Source organism: Leucopleurus acutus (assembly GCF_964270905.1).
Source record: "Leucopleurus acutus genome assembly, chromosome: 18".
NCBI lineage: Eukaryota > Metazoa > Chordata > Mammalia > Artiodactyla > Delphinidae > Leucopleurus > Leucopleurus acutus.
In genome coordinates, this window is record NC_139160.1 from 9,065,139 (window position 1) to 9,079,819 (window position 14,681).

The 14,681-nt window shown below is 35.1% G+C and overlaps 1 protein-coding gene across 5 annotated transcripts in view; it reads left to right on the forward strand.

Moving 5' to 3' along the window:
• The window catches only part of PDS5B (PDS5 cohesin associated factor B), a 203,084-nt gene that overhangs the window by 136,345 nt on the left and 52,058 nt on the right, over window positions 1-14,681 (forward strand). For all 5 annotated transcript variants that reach the window (XR_014326931.1, XM_082859730.1, XM_082859731.1 and 2 more), the window contains exon 19: window positions 738-898. Coding sequence is in view for 4 of the 5 variants with exons in the window: in XM_082859730.1 (XP_082715856.1) it covers window positions 738-898 (161 nt within the window). In the remaining variant the exon portion in view is untranslated. The remainder of the gene's footprint in view (window positions 1-737; window positions 899-14,681) is intronic.

The following is a 14,681-nucleotide window of genomic DNA, read 5'->3' on the forward strand; positions in this document are numbered from 1 at the left end:
TTCTGTGATTTTTAAATTTGAAACAACGCAGCTAAAATTTATTTTGAAATTGTGTATTGTAGGGGAGGGTCTAATTTGATTTCCTACAAATAACTATCCACCTTTACCAGGACTATTTATTAAAAATAAAAATTCCATCCATTCTCATTTATTTTCTGTTACCATCTTTATAATCTGTTACACCCTATCTTAAGTGCATATATACGGTAAGCTCTATTTATTGCTTTATTTTTTGTTGTTGTTGCTTCTAATGTTAGTACCATGTTGATTTGATTATTGTAACCTTACAATATCGTTTATTGTCTGGTGTTTTACCCCCTTCCCTAGATTACTTTTTTCTGAAAATGTTATTAGCTGGTGTTTTCTAATGATCTTTGTTTAGAATCATAGAGATATCTTTTTAAATTCTCTCTTCTCATTTTCCTTTTCTCCTACCTTCATTCTCCACCACCCCCCTCTCCAAACATTAACCAAATCCAGATTATTCTGAGTAGAATTATGGTACATGTAATTTAATTTTGAAGGTAATTGTTTCTTTAGACTGTACAGTCTTCCTACACAAGAACATTTCTGTTATATATTTGAGTAAGTTTTAAATTTTATTTATAGTGCTCTTATTGATTTTTTAGCATAATTACTTTTGTATTTACTTGGATTTGTAGTATTTCTAATATATAACATTTCAGATTTATAAAGGTGAAAAGGATTACAGATCATTTTTTATGATCATTTTTTAGGTACTCTCATTTACACATCCCATCTCGTTTCATTCTGCTGAAACATTTGAATCTCTCCTGGCTTGTCTGAAAATGGATGATGAAAAAGTAGCAGAAGCTGCACTCCAAATTTTCAAAAACACAGGAAGCAAAATTGAAGAGGATTTCCCACACATCAGATCGTGAGTTGAGATTTTTCTGATAAATATTCTGGAAGACAGAAAAATACTTACTGTTTCTTGATTTATGTAACAGTTGGAATCTTTTAAGTTTTGAGGAAATAATGTCTGGGTTATCTTAAGTCTAAAATATTCAGTTTAGATTCTCATTTCCTGGGAGAAAGCATTGATTGGTTTTAGAAGATTCATGAAAATGTAGGGTGAGCATGGCGTTTCTTTCTGAAGCATCAGTTTTGATTAAAGATTTTTTTTTTGAATTGTATATATACTTTTTAAAAAATTTATTTATTTTTGGCCGCGTTGGGTATTCATTGCTGCATGCGGGCTTTCCCTAGTTGTGGTGAGTGGGGGCTACTCTTCGTTGTGGCGCGCGGGCTTCTCATTGCAGTGGCTTCTCTTGTTGTGGAGCACGGGCCTCTAGGCACGCAGGCTTCAGTAGTTGTGGCATGTGGGCTCAGTAGTTGTGGCGCGTGGGCTTAGTTGCCCCGTGGCACGTGGGATCTTCCCGGACCAGGGCTCGAACCCTTGTCCCCTGTATTGGCAGGTGGATTCTTAACCACTGCACCACCAGGGAAGCCCTTAAAGATTTTTTTTTTTTTTTTTTTTTTGGTGGAACGCAGGCCTCTCACTGTTGTGGCCTCTCCCGCTGCGGAGTACAGGCTCCGGACACACAGGCTCAGCGGCCATGGTTCATGGGCCTAGCCACTCCGCGGCATGTGGGATCTTCCCGGACCGGGGCGTGAACCTGTGTCCCCTGCATCGGCAGGCAGACTCTCAACCACTGCGCCACCAGGGAAGCCCGCGCTTAAAGATTTTAATGAAAACAGTTTTACAGTAAAACAGTTCCTTGGCATATTATGGCACAGGACAAGTAATTCATGAAAATTTAAGATCCAATGGGAAATTCCAAAGGCATTTCAACAGGATTGTCCATAGCACTCTTTACTTTCTCCTGTGATATGAGTGTTGACTCGAAAATTTTCAGAAGTATTGCTTTATTTGGCACAGGGAAACAGAGAAGCATGGTATAAGCATCCTAACAGCAGTGTGTTATGTGTGTGTGTTTGTGTGTTCTAGTATTTCCAAGAATTGGAAATTGTGCTCTTATCCTGGTGATCTCTAATAGTGGTTGATTATTGTTCAAGATTCTCTAATAGCTCAAATTCTCTAATAGCTCAAAAAGAATAAGTCTTCATTCTTTATGAATCCCTGCTTACTTCTCTGTATGCATCTCTCCTCCCTGTTCCTGGAGAGCATAGCTGATAGTTGGTCTTGATATTGCCATAGTCACTGGTGGTTGGTTTTACTTCCAGCTCGTTACTTTTGGTCTAGTTAGTTGTGGTTGGGGTACTGTGCTTCTTCATGTTGAAGAATTGCCTGCGGCTCTTTTCTTTAGAAAGAGACTTGGACAAAGCTAGCTTTTAGAGGCTCAGGTATACTTTCTGTTATTACTTTCTACTTGCATGAACTTAATTCTAGAAACTATTGATATATAGGACAAAAGCATTATTTAAGTGATAATTGAAACATAAAATAATTTTGTAACAGTATACTTTTTAGCAAGGATAAGAAACTTTATTGTTTAGAACTGGCTTCTTAATTTTTAAGGGAGCCTAGAACATAAATTTCCCTTTGGAATGGAGCTGCGACTCTCCTATCCAGATCAGAGATCAGAATTTGGAGATATATGTATACACACACACTATATGTATAAACTGTATATAACTCTACCATATACTGAATGCCCACTTATTGTATTATCTCATTTAAACCTTGTAACAATTCAGTGTGATTTGTAGGAATTATCCTAATCTTCCAAATGGGGAATCTAATGTTTACTTGAGGTAAATGGTTCTAGGTCACATAGCTAGCAAATAGCAGAGTGAAGATTTGAATATAGGCCTGTTTGTTTGCAGTGCTTATGGTACCATATCCATTATGGCACAGTTCCTTTCTTAATTGGAGCTTTAAACAAGTTTTAGTTTGATTTATTCAATGGAGGTTTTAGTTTTCATTCTAAACTGTCTTTCCTAGTACGCTTTATATTTTAAAGAAACATTGTTTGATATATTTGTAGGAGAACTACGAGAGCAAGGTTGAAAGGTGGACATTTTAGAACACACGAGGGCATTTTAAAACATACTCTGCTTTAATATGGAACTGAAGTACTTAGAGTTATTTGATATATATGCTGAGTATATTTCGGATATCTCTCATGAGGAGAATTAATTCAGCTGATATTGAATACCTACTGTGTGTACACACTGTTCTCGATGAAGTAATTCATAGTATATGTCTTCCAGGAGATAAAATATGTTTGCAGATTTTATATTTTAAATTATTAAATTGGGTGAGTTGATGTTGAGGAAAAACGGTAGAGTTAAATGAATGTTTATTAAATTATCTTCCCTTGAATTCCCTAAAATAATTTAAAAGAAAAATGTATCTAAGTAGAAGCTACCACAAGCTGGACAGAATTGGTGCTAGATAAGCCATTTAGACTGAATTGAGTGTGAAAACATTGACAGTTGATAAATATATCCCTGAATCAGATGTTTAAGGGAATGTGTAATAAGTGTTCTTTCATTTGCTCATTTAGAGGGAGGCGTTTGAGATATGGGCAGCTTTGAGAGAAACAGGGAATATCTAATTTCAGCTGGAATAGAGCTAAAGGAGAGGCTTTGCGGTCATACCATTTTTCTCTGGGCTTAACAGGAGGAGCAAAGCTTACAGGTGAGGTAAGGCTTAGAGTAGAATTGTGAAGCAAACGTCTCACCAACTTTACAGGAACAGAAAAAATTATGTGCTGACCCACTAAACTAAAATTATGGTCAATTATGGGTTCCATTATGACTCAGTAAGTCTCTCAGGAATCTGGCTCATCCCAAAGTAGGCAGATGTGCCAAAACTGAGAGTCCCCTACAGCATAAGGTGTGGTCATAGTCCAAGTGGAGCTGGTTCTCAATTGGGGGAGCTTAAGCAGACTTAGAAATTACACAGAAAAAAAGGACTTGATACCTTTAGTCCCAACTTCTTCCTCCATGCTGTTTATCCAGCTAATTAAGCAAGTGTAGTTTTAGTTGAGAGTTCTGATGTTAATCTTTTAAAACAAGTGCCCAATGTTCAGTCCTCAGGGAGACACTATCTACATTTTTGTTTAAATGGTGGAGCCAGAGAGAATTTCTCTTATTCAAAGATGAATTAACAGAATACAAATAAATTAACAAACATGAATCCTATGGGGATAATTTAGCATTCAGAAGATAACTGATCAGCACTTTGGAAGAATTGTATTTTTCTAGGAAAAAAGAAAATTTTAGACAGTTGTTCTAAACTGCCAAGAAAATTAAACAGTCAATGACATCTGGAAAAAAAGAACAAAAATAAGATAACATAAAAAGAGAAATGGCAGAACTAAGGATAAAGAAGAGCAGGAACATATTTGTATTATAGAAAGTAATTTATTATAAACAGCAAGGAGCAGAGTAAACAATATTGAAAATGCTACCAGGAAGGGTTCTGTTGAACTTGAGGAAACTGCATAGAATGTAGATACAGTGGGCAAAGAAATGAAGGCAGTTAGAGAGAATTGCAGGTAGTGAAAAGCCATGATTAGTTTCTGTGGAGAAGACAACAGAATAATGGGAAATGGAAAACATTTTAAAAAAATAATAGTAAACTTGTTTAGAATGAATGAAAACATGAATCTGGAGATTAAAAGTGCTCATGTTTTAGGAAAATATTGTGATGGAATTTACTGACTTTTCAGAGATTATAGAAGTGATTTCATAAACATCAAGGGAAAAAAAAAAGGTAGATCATGTACAATGGAAAGGTAATGAGGCTGACTTATTTCTTTTCAACCACAGAAGATTTCCAAAGTTAATGATTCAACAACTAGAGAGTTCTGATGGACAAAAAGAATGTATCTAAAGCATTTCCTAACTAGCCAAGTTGTGCTTAAAAGGGGAAATGAAGGATATTATTTAGGATTCAAGGACTTAAGGAATGTATTAGCCCCCAATACGGGCCTCTCACTGTTGTGGCCTCTCCCATTGCAGAGCACAGGCTCCGGACGCGCAGGCTCAGCGGCCATGGCTCACAGGCCCAGCCGCTCCGTGGCATGTGGGATCTTCCCGGACCGGGGTACGAACCCGTGTCCCCTGCATTGGCAGGCGGACTCTCAACCACTGCGCCACCAGGGAAGCCCTAGCCCCTTTTTATTGTGAGGTCACTCTGTCTACCAAGTTGTGTGATTTTTTTCCCCTTTGCATTCAGTTTAGTTTATGCCCCTAAATCAAACTCCTGTTTTCTTCTTGTCTGCATATCTCTGATTTGTCTTTTCTCATCATTTTACTTTCATTATTTAAGTTTTAGATGTGGCTATATCTATGTCTTAGATATTTGAAAACCTGAATTTTTTTTAAGGGTGATGTAAATAAATAAAATTGGGTCAAGTAGAGGGAAGAAGAAAACCTAACAGACTATAACTATAAAAGAATTAGAGAAAATTACCCTCTAATAATAATAATAAGGGCAAATAAAAGGTGTGTGTTAAAGGAGGTATTTCAAATCTATCTATCTATCTATCTATCTATCTATCTATCTATATATATATATATAAAAACCACACAGGAATTCTAATTTATTTAAGTTGTTTAGAGCATGGGGGAAAAAGAAAGCATTTAGATTACTTCTTATAAAGCCAAGGTAACTACAGGAATGCTAAAACCTGATAAAAGATATCCCTCCAAAAGAAAACTAAGACAAATCTTACTAATGTTGATGCAAAAATTGTACATAAAATATTATCAAAAAGAGAGTTTACTACAGTAAAACAAGAATATACTATGGCCAAATGTGATTAATTCCAGGAATACAAAAAGGGTTACTACTAAAAAGCCTAATATTCATGTTATAATTCATTGTATAAATGAGTAAAAGGGAAAGGGCACACAATAGATCATTTTGACAGATGCTGAAAGGGCTTCTGATAAAAAAAAATCAGCTATTTATAATTAAACTCAATAAAATACGATTTAATGCCTTCATACTTCTCAAACCAGTATACACCATCATATGGTAAAGCACTAGAAGCATTCCCAGTAAAATCAGGAGCAAGATGAGAAAATACACTAGCTCTGCTATGATTTAACATTGTTTTGGAAGCATTAACCAATATAATTACATAAGAAAATAAGAGGTGGAGGCGTTGGAAAGGAGGAAGCAAAGTTATCATATTCTAAGAAAAATTCAAGAGAATGAACTGCAGAAGTAGTAAAATACTAAAAAATAAGATGGGCAAAATAAGTATGTAAAGATCCAAAGCTTTCTTTATATACCATTAACAATCATTTAGAAAATATTATACGAGTAGAAATCAAAAGATTTAGAAGTAAAGTGTATAAGAAATTTGCAACCCTGTACAACCCTGTAATAGTGAGGGGTATAATATTTAACAAAGAAATTAGGAAAACTTAGATTATTGAGTAAATAATTGGCAAGCTGTTTTAAAAAGAAAAATTAATGTAGACTGCTTACTTGCTTTTACATGTATTCCAGATGAGTCAAAGATTATTCATATATCTAAGATTTCAAATATATATAAAATTAATTAATAAACGTATTAGTAACCAGTACATTTTTTGTAACTTCTTACTTTGTGGTGAAAGGGACACTGATGCCAAGGCACAATTGAAATATTGATGGGTTGGATTTTTAAAAATTCATTTATTGAAAAAATATTTGTAGAGCCTTCATTGTGTATAAGGTACTTGAGGATGTTAAAATGAAAAGGACAGGTTAAGTCTCTGCCCTTATATTTTAGTGAGGGAGAATACTATTTAGACAAAAGCAAAAATCATGAAATAAATTGGAAACAGAACTGGTATGCTGGGAAGCTATTTTCAATATATATGACTTTAGAAAAGGTTAATATTTGTAATGTATTAAGATTCTTAACAAAGGAATAACAGACATATCTCACAGTAGAATACTAACATAGGGAATAAATAAGAAATTTACAAACAGGAAGTCCTTCATCACATTAGGAAAGGACATTTATGCCTGCTAAGAGTGCTGGAGGAAAATGCAATACCCACGTGCTGTATAACCAGTTTTAGCTAGCATGCCAGTGCTGCTCTCAGTTGGAATATAAACGGATGCAGCTCTTCTGAGTTGGTAATGTGGTAATACTTACCAACTTAAAATGTGTGTGGTGTTTAATACTGTAGTTTCACTTTGAGGTATTTATCCCAGAGATAATTAGGAAATACGTCTACATAGTGGTTATATGGTTCAGGGTCCAGTCAGAAGCAGAAACCATTCCAGGTATTTTAAACGTAAATAAATTAATTAATACAGATGTTTGAAGCTTGAAAGAGCAAAAAGTTGCTTTGGCAGCTCAGAGATTATGATTTGCCGGAAGCAGTTACCACCCTTAGGGCTGGTGGAACAACTGGGAATAAGCGGTGTTAAGGACTGCCCAATGGGTGGAAGAGCCTGTCCACATTGTGCCAACTAACTGTCAGAGTAGGGGTGGCCTGGCTTTTGCTGCAGGGTAGCACAGCTACTGCAGAGAAGGCCTTAAAGAAGCTGTGGTGTCTCTTGTTGGAAGAACCTACCAGCTCTTGTGGGAGTCTGGGAAATGTAATTTGCAGATTTACAGCTCCAGGATCTCAGAGCAGATTATAGGATATAAAGCTCAGAGACACTAGATAAAGAGCTAGCACAGGGATGTTCATTGTTTGTTGTCAAGATTTAAAAAAAAAAAAAAAAAAAAAAAACATCTAAATGTTCAGTGGTAGGAGACTGGTTAGATTAATTGTGGTATAGCCAGCCACTGAAGACCTGTGTGACCTTTTAAAAAAAAATGTTTCCAAATATATGTTTTGTATTCTCATTTATTTAATATGTGCATGTATGTACAGAGAAATTTTAGAAGTAGTTCTAAAATAATGTTAACACTAATTATTTCAGGGTAGTAGGATTTGGAGTTTTTTTCTTTAGTGTTTTTAATGTGTTTTTCAGTTTTGTTCGCAAGTGGGGTGGCAGGGGGGTTTCCCCTTGAATTTGAAGGGGAAAAATCAATTTAATGAGGGAATAAAGGATTTCCTTTAATAGAAACTTATTAATATAAAAAGCAGTCAGAAGGTAGTCACTTCATTTACGTTCATTAACTTCTCAGTCTGCCTAGGGCTTTAGAATTCTTGAAATTGTTTTTTTCCCCTTCCTTATTGTTTTGGTTTATTTCTGTTTTCTGTTTAAATGAGAATGCAGAACATTGGATAAACTTAAAATTTCTTATGCTATCTTTGAAAGTCCCACCATAGTTGCTTCTTACTTGTGTGTGACTTATGAGACGATAGGTCTTCTCTGGGGACTTCAGTTACTGAAGTAACCAGAAAATAATAATTTTTCATTTCACAAGGAAGCCACAAATCACAGACTAAAAAGAGGGCATTTTGGTGAGGCTCGAATTTTTTTTTACATAGTTTATTATTGAAGTTTTCAAACATATAAAGAAGAGGTAGAATATAATAGTGAACTCCCATGTATCCACCAACCCGTTTATATATAAATAACTAAAAGCCACTTTGTTTAATTTATAATTCTGCCCACTCCCCACATTCCCCTTATATCTGAAAACAAATCCCAGACTCTATATTTTCATCTATACATCTCAGTATCTCCAAAAGATAAGAACTCTAAAAAAATGATCACAATGCTTTTATCGTAAACACAATTAATAATAATTTCCTAATAATAATATCCAATTAAAACATAGTAATTTTTTTTTAACAGTTTGGTTTTTTTTTTGAATCAGGATCCAAGTGAGGTTTCTACATTGTTACTGCTTGATAGGTCTCTGAAGTCCCTTTTCTCCTGTAGGTTCCCCCTCCAGTTAGCTCGTCTCTTTGTGTTTGATGAAGAAACCAGGTTGTTTATCTTGAATAGTTTCACATAAACTGACTTTTGATTTTTGCTAATTGTGTGCCTTTGGCATGCTTTAACGTTTTCCTGTGTTTTCTGTAAAGTGATAGTTGAATCCAGAGGCCTGATTGGATTCTGCTTCAGCTATTTTGTCGTCACAGGACCACTTTGTAGGTGGTGGTATGCTCTTCTGTCAGGAGGAATGTAATACCTGGCTGTTTCTCTTTTATGATGTTAGCAGCTGATCATATTTAGTAATCAGTAATGATACTGTGTCATTCCTTTATCACTTGTTAGCTGAATACTTTTATAAAGAGGAACTTCTCATCTATTCTTTGGCAGGATAAGTGCTTGATACTTTTTTTTTTTCCTTTTTTCTTTTTTTAGCGTCAGAAGTTATTTATTCAGGCTTTTTTTCTGTACCTAATATTATTCGTTTTGCTCTAAGTCAATTAACTTGCAGAAACATAAACATTACTTTAAAGCACATAAAGAAAAATTAAAATGCTTTTTTTTATTTAATTTATCAGTTTATTTTAAACATCATGAATAATCTTTTTTTTATTGGAGTATAGTTGCTTTACAATGTTGTGTTAGTTTCAGATGTACAGCAAAGTGATTCAGTTATACATATATTCTTTTTTTTTAGAGTCTTTTCTCATATAGGTTATCACAGAATATTGAGTAGAATTCCCTGTGCTCTACAGTAGGTCCTTGTTGGTTATCTGTCTTATACATATGTAGTAGTGTGTATATGTTCATCCTAAGCGCCTCATTTATCCCTCCCCGCCACACTTCCCCTTTGGTAACCATAAGTTTGTTTTCCATATCTGTAAGTAGTGGGTGATTCTTTTATGTATTGAACAGAGTTCAAAATAAAGAGTGAGGAGTTTACTAGTATCCTCTGTTGTCGTCTTTTAAAAATATCATTATAAACTGATGGATTTACTCATATTTGTGTTTCAGTCAATTACAGTGATCACTCGATGCTCACATTGTCCCATCTATAGGCTATTCAGATTGACTTCTGAATCCTTTTGAATAACTCCACTAATCTTTGTAATGTCTTTGCAACCTGGTATGACAAAATGTTCCAGACCCATCTTGTACATGTCCTGCCCCAGACCTGGATTCAGCCATTTCTCTGAGGAGCCCTGGTTCCTTTTAATGGGAATAGTATTAAGAAATCAGAATGTCAGTCTTGTGTGTACTAATTGCTAATGTGTGGGTCACTTTTCTAGGACAATTCTGTGCATACAGCTTAAAAAAAAAAAAAAAGGTTTTTTGGAAGATAAAATGCATTGTATGTTTATATTGATTATTCCAGTTCAAATTGGGTTTTTATTGAGCCTCTTCAATTTTACATTTTTATCTTTTCCCCTATGCCGAGCTAATACAGGATGATAAAACTATGATATTACATAATAACTCATTTGAATTATCCCATAATAAATACAGAACAGTCTCAGAATAGTAGTAGCACCACCAGTGTGATTCCTAAAAACAGCTGTTTGTTTGCCTTATGTAGTTCTCTTATGTATTTAGGGTGCATCACACTAGGGATTTACAGTCAAATTCTTGTGTTTTAAAGTTACTTGGAATGATTCTTTGTGTGGTTATGCCACCAAATGGATGCACACTTTCGTTCATTTGTTTCTTTTTATTTTTTGAGGTTACTTTAAAAAATTTTTATTTCTTAATTATATGAAATATTCACAGGTTTTAAAGACAAGCTGAAAAAGCAAGATATATTCTAAGAAGTCTAGCTTGTACTCGTCAACACTCTACCCTATTCCTTCTTACCTATAGATAAACTTAAAAGAAGTCTTTTCATGCATGTCGGTCTAGATATGTTTCAGTGCGTATGTGTATATGTATGTGTGTTCACATGACCTCTTTGATAGAAGAATGATAAAAAGTACACTATACATGCCTTTCTCCACCTTGCTTTTTTTCTCTTTACATATACTAGCAGTTATTCCACATTGAAATATTTATTTTGTGGATATATCGTAGAATAAATGCATACATAATTTTACTAGATATTGTTACAGTTCCCTCTGTAGTAGTTATACCATTTCGCATTCTCTCCAGCAGTGTATGAATGCACTTGGTTCCCCATAGCCTTGTCTACAGACTATGTTGTTAATGAAATGTTTCTCCTTGTCCCTGGTTAGCTTCCTTGTTCTGCAGTCTTTGAGAGCAGCATCTACTTTCATTTGTATTCGTGTTTGCAAGGCATATCTCTTTCTTTCAGTCTTTTATTCTGTCATTCTTTTTTTTTTTATTAACATTAAAATTTTATTTATTTATTTATTTTTGGCTGTGTTGGGTCTTCGTTGCTGCGCGCAGGCTTTCTCTAGTTGTGGCGAGCGGGGGCTACTCTGTTGCAGTGCGTGGGCTTCTCACTGCGGTGGCTTCTCTTGTTGTGGAGCACGGGCTCTAGGCACGCAGGCTTCAGTAGTTGTGGTGTGCGGGCTCAGTAGTTGTGGCTTGCGGGCTCTGGAGCGCAGGCTCAGTATTTGTGACACACGGGCTTAGTTGCTCTGCAGCACGTGGGATCTTCCTGGACCAGGGCTCGAACCCGTGTCCCCTGCATTGGCAGGCGGATTCTTAACCACTGTGGCACCAGGGAAGTCCCAGTTCTCTCATTCTTTCATTCTTCCGTTCCTCCCTCGTTCCCTCCCCCCCTTCCTTCCTTCCCTGTAAATGTTCCTGGGGCTTAATATTTAAAATAAATACCTTGTAAATATCCTATAGTTTGAGTTGGGTCTTTGTTTTGTTCTTGTTGGTTTGTTTTGATTTTGGTTGTTTTAATCCAATTTGACACACTCTTTCAATTGGAATGTTTATACCATTTACCATTTAATGTAACTGTTGATACAGTTGGGTTTAAAGCTGCCATCTTAATATATGTTCCCATTTCTTTCTATTTCTGCCCTCTTTGAGGCTGACTATTTTTAATGATTTTATTTTATTGGCTTATCTCTGTTCAAATAAAATTATACCCCTTAATGTATATTGTAAAAATCTTGCAGCAGTATACTTCCATGCCTTCCCCCTCCAGGCTTTTGTGCTTTTGTTGTCATACATTTTGTTTCTATGTATGTTATAAATGCTACAATATGTTACTGATATTTTTGCCCTAAACACTTTGATATATCTCAGATTAACAATAGCATATTTCTTTGATTTGTACACATATATTTACCTTTTTTACCATTCTTCATGTTTTGGATATCTATCCATAGTTTCAGCTGGTATCATTTTTGTTCCTGAATAACTTGAATGTTTCTTAGAGTATAATTCTGCTTATAATTAATTATCTTAGCTTTTCTTTGTCTGAAAAAGTCTTTATTTTATCTTCATTCTTAAAGTATTTTTGCTTGGAATAAGAATTCTAGGTTGAGAGTTCTTTTGGTTTTCAGTACCTGAAAGATGTCACTCTCTTATTTTCTGGACTGCATAGTTTCTGATGAAAAGTGATCTTTCATTCTTTGTTCCTCTGTACATAACATGTCTTCTCTGACTGGTATTGAGATTTTTTTTTTTTTATCGCTGTTTTCACCAAATTGATACTGATGTGCCTTGGAATGGTGTACTTAATGTTTCTTCTGCTTGAGGTTTATTGAGATTCTTGGGACTGTGGGTTTATTTTCATCATATTTGGAGTTGTTTTGGTAATTCTTTCTTTTTTTTTTTTTTTTTTTTTAATGTTCTCCCCTTCTCACCCCCTTGGTTTCTGGGACTCCAATTGCATGTATTTTTGACTACTTAATATTGTCTTAGAGGTCACTGATGTGCCATTCTTATTTTTTTTCCCTGTCCCCCCCCGCTTTGTTTTATTTTGCATAGTTTCTATTGCTATGTCTTCAAGTTCACTGATCATTTCTTCTATAATATATATAATCTGCTTTTATTCTATGTATATATTTTTAATTTGAGGTATTATATTTTTCAGAATTAGTAGTTCCATTTGGGTCTTTTTAATATATATATATTTCACTTCTGTCCTCATCACGTTCATGTTTTCTTCTTACCTTCATGAGCATATGGAGCATATTTATAACAACTGTTTTTATGTCTTTGCTAATTCTGACACCTGTGCCATTTCAGGGACTGCGTCTATTGATTAATTTTGTCCTGATTATATATTTGAAGGTCTTTCTGCTGTGGCTGGTGGAAACATGAATTGCTACCAGCCCTGTGTGTGGTAGGGAGTTTTTTGGCCTACTTCTTTCTAACATTCTTTTCCTGGTCTTAGGTAGTTTTTGCTCTTGCGTGACGCTGATCATTATTCAGCCAAAGACTCAGGGATACCCCTCTTCAGGTCTACAGAACTCAAGCTCTCTTTCTCTCTTTGTAGCTCCCTCCTCTGTGGTGCTTTGCTGTAGAAAGTATAGCTCCCTTGGCCTCCCTGAATTCTCATTCCTGTCTCCCTCAACTGCATGCAACCACCAGGCTCTATTTGGGTCTCCACTTCTCCTTGTACTGCAGTCTGGAAACTACCTCCTTGCAGTAATTGGGGGCAGATGTAGGGCTCTTCTAGTTTGTTTCCCATCTTTTACGGATTTTCGCACTGCACTTCCTATTGTCCAGTGTCTGAAACCATTAACATATTATCTTGTTTTCTACTTGTTTAAGGTAAAAGAGTAAACCCAGTCTCAGATATACTGTCCTGATCTGAAGCAGAAGTCCTCTGAGTATAGTTTTAATTTGTATTTATATATGTTTTTAAAGGAGTGAAGGTAAACATCTGTTCACACATAACTGGGTAATTTGTTTATCTTCTTTTGAAGAGCTTTCTACTCTGTTAAATCCAACCCATTTTTCTGTGATATTGTTGGTCTTTTCATTCTCTGTTTGTAGGTGTTTACATTTTAGGGATATTAACCCTTTCTCTGTAACATGAAATGCAAAGTTTCCCTTCAGTTTGTCATTTATTTATTTTTATTATATTTTGCTGTTGGTATCTTTTCTGAGACTCTGATATTATTATAATGAATTATTTTATCTCTAATTTTTTTTTTCTACTGGAGCACTGGGTTGTTATTGGGGAAGGGGGAGGATTCAGAAGTTGCTTTCACTGTGAGATGTATTCATAATAGTTGAGCTAAGAGATTCTGCTTTATTCAGGATTTTAAGTTTTTATATAGTGGAATGATATGATACATAAATGTTCTTCCAGGTAGCTATATGACCCATTCCCTACCTCTTTCAGAACTCTGCTCCAATGTTACTTTATAAGCACATCTATAAGCACCCTATTTAAAATTGTAACACTGTCACACACTTAGCCCCATTCCCTATTCCTGTCTTCTTTTTCTTCTTCTGCTTCTTATTTTCCCTTTACAGGAGTTACCACAATTTGACATAACATATGTTTTGCTAATTTATGTATAATCATGTGTCTTATCCCTAATATGCTGGTAGCATGAAGGCAAGGATTTGGGACTTTTAATAGTGCCTGGCACTATAGTAAGTGCTCAATTTGTATTGGTTAAATGATCAAATTTCTGTTCATGTAGGTTGTTTTGGCACAAAGTAAAAAGTGAATTGGAAGAGGAAGAGCCTGGAGAAAGAAGGTGTAAGGTGGCAGAAGCTTAGCTGAAGTGGTACCAGTGAGAATGAAATAGAAAAGGCTAAAGGAATGACATTAAAAAGAAGAAATGGGTCACCATCCTTGTTTGTATTTATAATTATTAAGTAAAAAGGAAAAAATACTTTATTTGGATTATATTTTTAATATAGATATTTATAAAGCGAAATTATAGATTGAAAATGTCTGAGTAGATGTTATGACTTTTTTTGTTCTTACAAAACATTACTTAAAAAATACAAGCTATCTAGTGGA